The 10,868-nt window shown below is 44.7% G+C and overlaps 1 protein-coding gene across 2 annotated transcripts; it reads left to right on the top strand.

Moving 5' to 3' along the window:
• Nucleotides 1-2,415: 2,415 nt before the first annotated feature.
• GJA8 (gap junction protein alpha 8) lies at nt 2,416-9,011 on the top strand. 2 transcript variants are annotated; one of them, XM_066255182.1, is made up of 3 exons: nt 2,416-2,480; nt 2,801-3,114; nt 7,551-9,011. In XM_066255182.1, the coding sequence occupies exon 3, from the start codon at nt 7,562-7,564 to the stop codon at nt 8,885-8,887; it is 1,326 nt and encodes a 441-aa protein (XP_066111279.1). In that variant the 5' UTR covers nt 2,416-2,480; nt 2,801-3,114; nt 7,551-7,561; the 3' UTR covers nt 8,888-9,011. The 2 variants fall into 2 exon arrangements, with proteins under 2 accessions (XP_066111279.1, XP_066111278.1); XM_066255181.1 differs by lacking the exon at nt 2,801-3,114 and having other exon boundaries at nt 2,424-2,480.
• Nucleotides 9,012-10,868: the final 1,857 nt, after the last annotated feature.

Here is a 10,868-nt window from a genome sequence, read left to right as displayed (position 1 = left end):
CCTTGACCAGCTGTTTTTAACTGAAGGATTCCCTAGAGGGCATTGTCCCACTTGATATGGGCCCTAAATCTTGGAAGTTCAAAAGAAATCTGAATTCTAAAGTATGTAAGGCTGTGGGCTACTGAACATTTTAATAAAAAATGAAATTTGGCCCTGGCTGGTTTGCTCAGTGGTAGAGCATCAACCCAGCCTATGGAAGTCCCAGGTTCGATTCCTGGTCAGAACACACAGGAGAAGCGACCATCTGCTTCTCCACCTCTCCACCTCCCCCTCCCCCTTCTATGTCTCTCTCACTCTCTCTCTCTATCTTTCTCCCCCTCCCACAGCCATGGCTCATTCAAGCAAATTGGCCCAGGCACTGAGGATAGCACCATGGCTTTACCTCAGGCACTAAAATAGCTTAGTTGCTGAGCAACAGAGCAACTGGTCCTAGATTGACAGGGCATCGCCCCACAGGGGGCTTGCCGAGTACATCCAGGTTGGATCATATGTGGGAGTCTGTCTCTTTGCCTCCCTGCCTTGTTAATAAAAAAAAAAGAAAGAAAGAAATTTGAGACTCACACAACATTGGTGGCCATCATATTTCAAACTGCCACCATCAAAATGCAGTCTGCCCATGACACCAGAAAGAACAGGAAACTGGGGGGAGAGGGGCACTTAGATTTTTTTGTGTTAACCCTTAAGGTTGCCTTCGATTTAGTAATCATACATTGAAGATTTCCTTAAACAATTCCAGTTTCAACTATATTTGTCCCACTGTTTTCACAAATACACTTGTAGAATAAAATGTCCCAATTTTTGGTTTGGAAAATATGGTCAAAACAATCATTTTTTTATACCACTGCTATAGTCAGTCCCAAACAGTGAGAAGGAAGTGGGCCTCACAGAGGCAGAGAGCATCATGCCTCATTAGGCCACACTGGTATATGTGATCTAAGAGCTTCTGGATGAGCAAAAAACTTCATAACCCCCATTCTACAGATGGAGGTGCAAAGTCTAAAACAGCTGGTGTAATGATGCAGAATTCCCTTGATACTGCAGCTTCTCAAAAGTTTGGGGGTTTTTTTCCAAGTGAGAAGAGGGGAAATAGACAGATTCCTGCATGCCACCTGACCAGGATCCAGCCAGCAAACCCCATCTAGGGTCAATGCTCTGCCCATCTGGGACCATGCTTGCAACCAAGCTATTTTTAGCACCTGAGGCTGAGACTCCAGGGAGCCGTATTCAGCACCTGGGGTTGATGTGCTGGAACCAATTGAGCTATGACTGCAGGAGGAGAAGAGGCGGGGTGGGAGGGGAAGGCATAGGGGGAGGGGTGGAGAAGCAGATGGTCACTTTTCCTGTGTGCCCTGACTGGGAATTGAATCTGGGACATCCAAATGCCAGGCAACACTCTACCACTGAACCAACCAGCCAGGGCCAAAAGTATTTTTTCTTAAGGCATAGTGGAAGAGGCCAAAACAGAAGCTCCTCATCTACCGACCATTCAAGCTTTTTATTTCTTTTCTTTTCTTTTTTTTTTTTTAACATTTTTAAAGTTTATTTTTATTTTTCTTTTCTTTTTTTTTTAATTGATATCTTTTTAGAAAGACGGAGAGAGGAGGGGTGGGGGAAGCTTTCATTTGTTGTTCCACTTTGTTCTGCATTCACTGATCGCTTCCCATATGTGCCCTGACCAGAGATCAAACCCTCAACCTCGATGTCTCAGGATGGTGCTCTAACCAACTGAGCTAACTAGTCAGGACTCAAAAGCATTGGTAATTATGAATAAAACAAGGAGGGAAATGTTATTACGTTGACAAATGGTGCCAGAATTCTTTGGAGTATTAAGACTCCTTTCAAAGAGGGAGACTTCCCTGCTAAAAGTTATGAGGCACAAGAACAAACCACCAACAAAGAATAAAATACTGTCCTTTAGAAAAAATACCAACTTCTCCCTGGGGTGGCTTTAGCACAGTCTGGCTCAGAGCAGAAGGATGCACACAGGTGACCTTTAACTATCCCTACATCCGTAAGATTCTCTAAGCTGATAATGAGACATTGAGAAATACACCTGGTCTCATGCCCCTGGAGAGAGGCAAGAGGTTCCCAGTTGTAGACAGCCTGTCTGTCACTAAAAGAAACTTTTAATAGCTGCAGGAGCCCCTGTCCGAGCTTTCCCACATCAGCTTTCCCTCACCCTCCTCCCCTCAGTGCCCAATATAGCTCTCCCATTCTCTCTCTCCTATTGTTTTCCAAACATCCCTCCCTTCATCAAAGCTGTCTGGCTGGGAGCTTAATATATTGCTGGACAGTAAAACCTACCCATCAGGACCAATCCAGTCATATCTGCTCAGTCGTGCAGCACAGTAGGGGTGTGGTAGAGAAGTGGGAGGTGGGCTTTTAGGTGCCAAATGAAAAAGGCCAAAGTTGCCATTTTGCTGCTGAGCGCCAAGTGAGAAAGAGAGCACATATTTCTCCGGGGGACCCTACTCCTATTGGCAAGTTCTCTTTGAGTGATATTATTAGTCTGTAGCTTTCCCACCTCCCCACTCCATAACTCTCATCCCCACTTCTTTCCCAGCCCAATCTAAGGGCCATTTCTAGGCTTCTCCAAAAGAAAAAATGTTGCCACTAATGTTCAGTCTTGGGTTGGGATGGCTAGATTTAGACTTCAATTCTGAAGACCCTCTTAGAAATTGGCCAAAGAGTTAGCAGAGGTGTAGAAGGAAAAGGAATGTAGGAATGGGGGGAAAGAATCTCAGAGATGGTCAGATTCTAACTAAAACTTGATTTTTTAAAAGTCTTTTCATTTTTTCAGAACGAATTAACATGCTCCCAGGAATCCAGAGGGACCTAAACTAAGTATCTGATGTTTATGTAACAGTTTTACACTTTTCCACTCAAACTCAACAATGGGAGTGATATAAGAACTACTGAGTGCTGTGGCTGTAGTGCATGTTCCGCATTTTTGATGTTGGGGAATTTCATGGATCACAGGAATCGCTCTGGCTAGGAACTATAAACCTCATCCTGGGAGTAGGTTCTGTTGACTCTCTATGGGAGCTGTTGGCTAAGTGGCTGCTCTAGAAACATGACCGGAGGCATATTTACAGTCCCTTACCAACCAGAATGGTAAGTAGCCATCTTATCCTTTAGGGAGCCTGTTAACACGGATATGTATGCATTGTTCTGCCTCTTCAAAGCCAGGAGAAATCTATGCTGTACTGAAAACTGACCTGGGCTTGTTGCTAGAAAATCAGGGCCCACAGCCCACCTCTGCCCTCACTAGCTGAGCCAGCTCCTAGTCTGTCTCCCTACCTGGTAATGGCGGCTGGTAATGCCTAGTTTACTAGTTCTCAAACACCCATCTGTGGACCTGTCAGTTTCGGTCCAAATGAATTTTTCAGCAGCCTATGACAAAAATGTGAGAATGATGTAGTAAACGATGCAGTAAATTTTTCATCAAGTTAAATGTGTTTGGTTAGAGGACTGTCTTCATTCTGAAATTATGTTCTTTCTAGTTTTGTGGTATTAAAATTCCCCTTTTATGAAATGATGGTGAATACAAACAGTAGTTATAGTTAGTGATTTACGTTTCTTATTTTTATGTCCTCACTTGGAAACATAAGTTTGCGGCCCTATGTTGGCCACCCTATTTTGTTGTTGTTGTTATCATACTAGTCTGTGAAATCCAGGTGTGAGAATTACTGACCTAGTTCACAGGATGTTATGAGGACTGAAATAAGATACGTAAGAGTATATAATTTATAAATAGATGGAGGCTACCCAAACCTAAGGTGCTATTTTAATCATTACCTAAAACCAGGATCCCCTTCTGAAATGTTCTGGTGGATGCCGTGGGGTTGGAATCTTGAACTTTACAGTTTAGTTTCCATCTTTAATCTGTTCACTAAATTTTCACAAGCAAAAGAAAACAGAATTGCATCTTTGAACAAGAGAAGAAAAATATTCTTCTTTGAGTTTAGATTTCTCGCTGCTCCTGAGAGTGGGAACAGTTTGTGGAACAGTTTGCTCTGACTTCCTTTAAAGTCTAATTTTACTATGAGACATCAGGAGACCTGAGGCACTTTGCCTCAGCACCTCTAAGGCTTCTCTCCTTAACAACATAGTTGGCCTGTTTCAATGGCATGGAATTAAAAAGATTTTGTCCTAAGTTACAGTTTCTCTCCTTCCATTGTTACAAGACACACTGTAAATAGACTTTTAAAAATGAAACATAACAAACAACAAAAGAAAACCACTCAACCCTAGCATTGCAGGGTAGCCTGTCCGGCTTGAGTTTGGAAACTACAAATGGGATAGTCAGGAGGGTCTTCATGTGTCATGGCCATGTGTCATGACAATCACGTTTGAGGTTATACAAAACAATGTTTCAAAACTGTAAGTTTTGGATCAATTTACTATCCCTTTCTAGTTTTGCCATTTCTTTACAAATCCCCCATCTCCCCACTGCTATCAGCAGTGAGGACTTGAGTTTCCTAGGCTCTAAGTAATCATGGTATTACATGTATTCAGGGACTGAAAATTTCAGATTTTAGATGATTACTGTTCGTCCTATCCACTGGTGTCAGTGGAGCTCCCACTCTGTAATGGTCTTTGTTCTGTGTTATGATGGTTCGTGGGAGATGAAGACAAAATGGTATCTACCCTCTGAAGGTTTTTGATCCTAAAGGGGCAAAACAAGACTGAGAGCATACAGTCAAAGCTTTCAAGACTGAAAGCTTTTGATCCTAAAGGAGCATACAGTCCTGAGAGCATGTGCTTGCCGCACACATTCATGTGGGTACATGAGTTAAATGCACACAGAAATCCCAAAGGACTAATACAGTACAACGTAAGATTTCAAAACTGAGTTGATGAATCAATGGGGCTAAGACACTAGCAACACTAGATTTAGTATACATTAATGCCAAACTTGAACATATAGGAGTAAATTACATGGTTGTTGTTTTAAAATGAATGTTAGAATTAACTATTTGATAAGAAATTCTGGGGGAGGGGGGTTTGTTTTGTTTTGTTTTGTTATTTTGGTTCTACCACCAATAGGATTTTTGCTTAGACTGCTTACCTGATTGTGATATTTCCCGTTTTGGGGGGGAAGATAGTGTGAATGGCTGCCATTGTTACAGGGCAAGCACTAGATTTAACCATAAATCGAGGAGTGTTAGCAGCAGAATTATAACTAGATGCATGCAACTGAGAGTCTGAACCGCTGGTTCTGAGCAGAGGACCCTCTCTCACTCTCCATTCCCCGTTTCTAAACTCTTCCCAATGCGAGAGGCAAGGCTGGGCGGCCACAGCTGCTCTCAGCTTCCCAGAAGGAAAGGAGCTACTGGTGGATGCCCTCACATAATTGGGAGTTTTGGGGGTCCAAGAAGAGCTATGCTTTCTGCTCTCCAACAAGAAGCAGATAGCTGTTGTGTGTATCCTGAGAGCATTTGTTGGGTATCATTCATATCTGCAATCAGTGTTGGTACCAAGTACTCTCTGGCCAGACTCCAAACCACAGGTTGGAAGGAGGCTTTAAGATGCCATTTTGTTTATCCTCTCCTAAAGATGAAAATCACACCTACTTTAAAATATCACTTTTCATCACTCATTCAGGTGTTTAACAAATATCTCTGTCATTAAAAGCAACAGGTGCCTGGCCTGTGGTGGCACAGTGGATAAAGCGTAGACCTGGGATGCTGAGGTCGCTGATTCGAAACCCTGGGCTTGCCCGGTCAAGGCACATATGACAAGCAACCAATGAACAACTAAAGTGAATTATGAATTGATACTTCTCTCTCCCCCCACTCCCTGTAAAATGAATTTTAAAAATATTTTTAAATAATCAACAGGCATATTCTTTTGTCCCCATGTGACTCTCAATCCTATAGGGTAGGACATGGCTGGCAGAAGCTCAGAGCAGCATCTCTCAGAAGGGCTCTTGCCCTGGTCTAAGTGCAGCAATGACTAAATGCCACACTCTAGAGATGTCCAAGCTGGAGGAACATCTGTCTTAGACTGAGGTGGAAGTTTTGTCATGGGCCATCATCAGGTACCAGCTTGCACAACAGGTGTGCACTGGATGAATGACCCAGTTTGCACACATCATTCCTGTCCATTTCCACCCCATTTACATTAGTCATTGCTGTTGCTAGGGGATTATCTACTATCACATTTAATGGTTGTTGTTTTTTGTTTTTACAGATTAATTTTTAGCTTTGTCAAAAGAACCACATGTTATAGATCCCAACAATTTCATTGTGTGGGACATTAAAAGTGTCCTAGTGGACCTTCTTCATTCTATAACACGATTCCTTCCCAAAGCACTCTACCCATTCCTTGGGCTTAAAAAAGTAGTAAGAATTTAAAAATACTGCTCTCAATTTGTAAAACTACTAAGAAAGGTTTCCCGATTTCAACCTGGTGGAAAGAAAACCTAAATTAAGATAAAGGAGTCAGAGAACTGTGTAGCTCTAATCCCAAGCAGTATATCTCAGTGGCACCGTTCAGAGAACTGTGTAGCTCTAATCTCAAGCAGTATATCTCAGTGGCACCGTTCAGAGAACTGTGTAGCTCTAATCTCAAGCAGTATATCTCAGTGGCACCGTTCAGAGAACTGTGTAGCTCTAATCCCAAGCAGTATATCTCAGTGGCACCGTTCAGAGAACTGTGTAGCTCTAATCCCAAGCAGTATATCTCAGTGACACCGTTCAAGAACTGTGTAGCTCTAATCCCAAGCAGTATATCTCAGTGGCATCGTGGAAAAGACCCAGCCTTCGGAATCGGGCAGACAGATCTGCTGTTATTTAGTTTATTATAGACTATTCTTCTAACCTCTCTGAGCCTGTTTTCTCTGACGCTGGAAACAAGTTTGTTAACAAACACTTATTGAGCTTTCATTATTTGCTGGACTCTGAGAGCACTGAGTATATAGCTGTAAGTTAAACAGGTATGGTTCATATCCTCGTGAAGATTATAGTCTATCAGGACCAAATTAAATGAAATGATATAATGTCAATGGTCCATCACAAAGTAGGTATTTAATAAATATGTTTCCTTCCACTTCCCTTCAAATATACAACTATAGCTCAACAGAGTCAAAAGTAAGATGGCTACAATTTCATATGTACAAAAATTTTGTTGGGGCTCAGACACTCATGGTATATGAACCTTAATATTATGCTTCATGAATCTTAGTTCTGCTTATGATCTTGATTTAATTCCATGTACCCATGACTTCTATTTATGGTCCACAATGAATCTGTACTTTGGGTGGAGTTCATGGAATTATACACATATTTATCTTTTTAGACGGCTTGTGGCGTGCCTGATAACAAGTATTACCATTACATCTAATTTACAGATAAGAAAGCTAATGCAAGTAGATTCTTTTATGCCTCTTTTGTCCCCTAGTCATAGTCTGCTTAGAGGAAGCACTCATTTGGTACTGTTTACACATGGACTGTTCCAGAAATTCAGAAAGGAGAGGTACCCCAAGGGTTAGCAGAGACTCAGGGTTGCACTGTGGTAGCTCAGCTTTTACCTCCTCCCGCCTCCAGGTTGGTGAGAAATGGGCGACTGGAGTTTCCTGGGGAACATCTTGGAGGAGGTGAATGAGCACTCCACGGTCATTGGCCGAGTCTGGCTCACTGTCCTTTTCATCTTCCGGATCCTCATCCTTGGCACGGCCGCAGAGTTTGTGTGGGGAGATGAGCAGTCCGACTTCGTGTGCAACACGCAGCAGCCAGGCTGCGAGAACGTCTGCTACGATGAGGCCTTCCCCATCTCCCACATCCGCCTCTGGGTGCTGCAGATCATCTTCGTCTCCACGCCTTCACTGGTGTACGTGGGCCATGCTGTGCACCACGTGCGCATGGAGGAGAAGCGCAAGGAGCGCGAGGCGGAGGAGCTGTGCCAACAGGCGGCAGGCAGCGGTGGAGAGAGGGTGCCGCTCCCCGCCGACCAGAGCAGCATCAAGAAGAGCAGCAGCAGCAGCAAAGGCACCAAGAAGTTCCGGCTGGAGGGGACGCTGCTGAGGACCTACATCTGCCATATCATCTTCAAGACCCTCTTTGAGGTGGGCTTCATAGTGGGCCACTACTTCCTGTACGGGTTCCGAATCCTGCCCCTCTATCGCTGCAGCCGGTGGCCGTGCCCCAACGTGGTGGACTGCTTCGTGTCTCGGCCCACTGAGAAAACCATCTTCATCCTGTTCATGTTGTCTGTGGCTTCTGTGTCCCTCTTCCTCAACATTCTGGAGATGAGCCACCTGGGCCTGAAGAGGATCAGGTCTGCCTTCAAGAGGCCCATAGAGCAGCCACTGGGGGAGATTCCTGAAAAGTCCCTCCATTCCATTGCTGTCTCCTCCATCCAGAAAGCCAAGGGCTACCAGCTCCTAGAAGAGGAGAAAATCGTGTCCCATTATTTCCCTTTGACTGAGGTCGGCATGGTGGAGACCAGCCCACTTTCTGCTAAGCCTTTCAGTCAGTTTGAGGAGAAAGTGGGCACAGGGCCTTTAGGGGACTTGTCTGGGGCTTACCAAGAAACACTGCCTTCCTACGCTCAGGTGGGAGCACAGGAACTGGAGGAAGAGGAGCAACCAGTGGAAGAAGAAGCAGACCCTGAGGTGGCTGAGAAGAGGCAGGAAGCAGACAGAGTGAGCACAGAAGGGCTGGAGCCCACAGCAATGCTGGAGGGGGAGAAACCCGTAGAGACCCCCAGAGTGGGGAAGGAGGGTGAGAAAGAAGAGCTGCAGGCTGAGAAGGTGTCAAAGCAAAGGCTACCAACTGAGAAGGTGACTTACTTGTGTCCAGAGCTTACCGGTTCCGACATCAGACCCTTAAGCAGGCTGAGTAAAGCCAGCAGTCGGGCTAGGTCAGATGATCTAACCATATGAAGTGGTGCCTAAGAACACAAGAAGACACATGAGCTAACATATGGGGCAGGGGTCGGGAACCTATGGCTCGCGAGCCAGATGCGGCTCTTTTGATGGCTGCATCTGGCTCTCAGACAAATCTTTAATTAAAAAAAAATAATACCGTTAAAAATATAAAACACTTTCATGTATTACAATCCATTCATTTCCTACCGCTCATGTTCATGGTTGTGGGTGGCTGGAGCCAATCACAGCTGTCCTTTGGGACAACACCAAATTTTTATTGGATAATGCGTAATGTACACAGGTGCTTGTATGGCTCTCACGGAATTACATTTTTTAATTTTTTTTTTTTTTGCATTTTTTCGAATCTGGAAACAGGGAGGCAGTCAGACAGACTCCCCCATGTGCCCGACCGGGATCCACCCGGCATGCCCACAGGGGGCGATGCTCTGCTCCTCTGGGGCATCGCTCTGTTGCATCCAGAGCCATTCTAGCACCTGAGGCAGAGGCCACAGAGCCATCCTCAGCGCCTGGGCCATCTTTGCTCCAATGGAGCCTTCGCTGCGGGAGGGGAAGAGAGAGACAGAGAGGAAGGAAAGGGGGAGGGGTGGAGAAGCAGGTGGGCGCTTCTCCTATGTGCCCTGGCCAGGAATCGAACCCGGGACTCCTGCACGCCAGGCCGATGCTCTACCACTGAGGCAACCTGCCAGGGCCGGAATTACATTTTAAAATATGTGGCGTTCATAGCTCTCTCAGCCAAAAAGATTCCCGAGCCCGGCATAGGGCAAGATGAAAGGAAATGATGCCAACATGATTTGAGCTTTCTGTCCCTCCCCTCATTAGAGAGGTGTGCAGTGAAACAGTGTATGCTGTATAAGTAGGAAACTATCTTTCTTATATATAACGGATACCAAGACAAATCCCGTGTCCCATCAAAGTTTCCAGTCTCATATGATTACTGGGCCCCTTCACCCCAATGGCTGTGGGACTCTGCTTTAGTCCCCATTTCTTCATAGAAATCCTGATCAGAGTTATGATTGCCTCATAGCTTTTTACTAGTGTTACCTCAAGCCCACTAACTCAGCTGTACTTTGTCACCCCAGCCCTTCCCTAGAGGGCATTATTTGACCCTATATCAGGTATCCCAAACACAAACACCTATAGGATACCGGCTGGTGATTTCAACTGGTGAGGCCTGTTCAGATAGTGGTACCTGGCCATCTGATTTTTCAAGAGATGCCAGAAATGCAAACATTTAAGTGAAATTTATAATATTTTTAGTATTTCCAACTAAATTTTAAATATGCTATGTGGGCCAAATAAAATATATGTGAGCCGAGTTTAACCCATGAGGCACCAATTTGCAAGGTCAGCTTACACTAGCGAGCCCAGCTTTCCTATGGTATTGGTCAGACTGTTTATGGTTTCAACTTGTTTCTGTGGCTTCCAAACCCCATCACACCATTTTGGAGTGTTCAGTTGAAATCATTAGTCCAGGAGATACCCAGTGTTCTCATTGTCCTTTCTTTTGAGTCACTGCAGCATCTGGATTCTGACATAATTACATCCATCCTATTGTTGGAATTTCTGCCCTGGTCACCATCAGAGCAAGAATGCTAGACTTCAGATCCTCTCCCTGTGAACTAAAAAGGTTTTTAGGCCTGGCATTATACTTCCTTGAAGCAAAGAAGGCTGCTTTTTTTTTTTCTCTTAGCTTCCAACATCAGTGCTCAGCCTCTTTTCATCAGAACAGGGAGTAAGCCCAGATTTAAGCCAGTCTACATGGCCACAGACCTGCCTTACGGAGAGTCAATTCTCAGGCTCCAGGAAGGCCCATTAAAGTGACACTAAGGAGAATCACTTACAAAGCTAAGTCCAAACTGCCAGGGTCCCAAAGTTCAGTCCCAGGCCAGGCTTCGTTCCTGGAAGGGATGTAGAGACTAAAGGGGACAAGAGGATTCTCAAAGGTCTCTGTTCATTCCCACAGCCAATAATCCTC

Source organism: Saccopteryx bilineata, chromosome 2 (assembly GCF_036850765.1).
Source record: "Saccopteryx bilineata isolate mSacBil1 chromosome 2, mSacBil1_pri_phased_curated, whole genome shotgun sequence".
Classification (NCBI taxonomy): Eukaryota; Metazoa; Chordata; class Mammalia; order Chiroptera; family Emballonuridae; genus Saccopteryx; species Saccopteryx bilineata.
The sequence above is the reverse complement of the archived record's forward strand: the minus strand, read 5'-3'. Positions and strand labels throughout refer to the sequence as shown.

Coding starts and splice junctions, on each gene's coding strand:
- GJA8 (XM_066255182.1), top strand. CDS start 7,562: ATGGGCGACTGGAGTTTCCTGGGGAACATCTTGGAGGAGGTGAATGAG.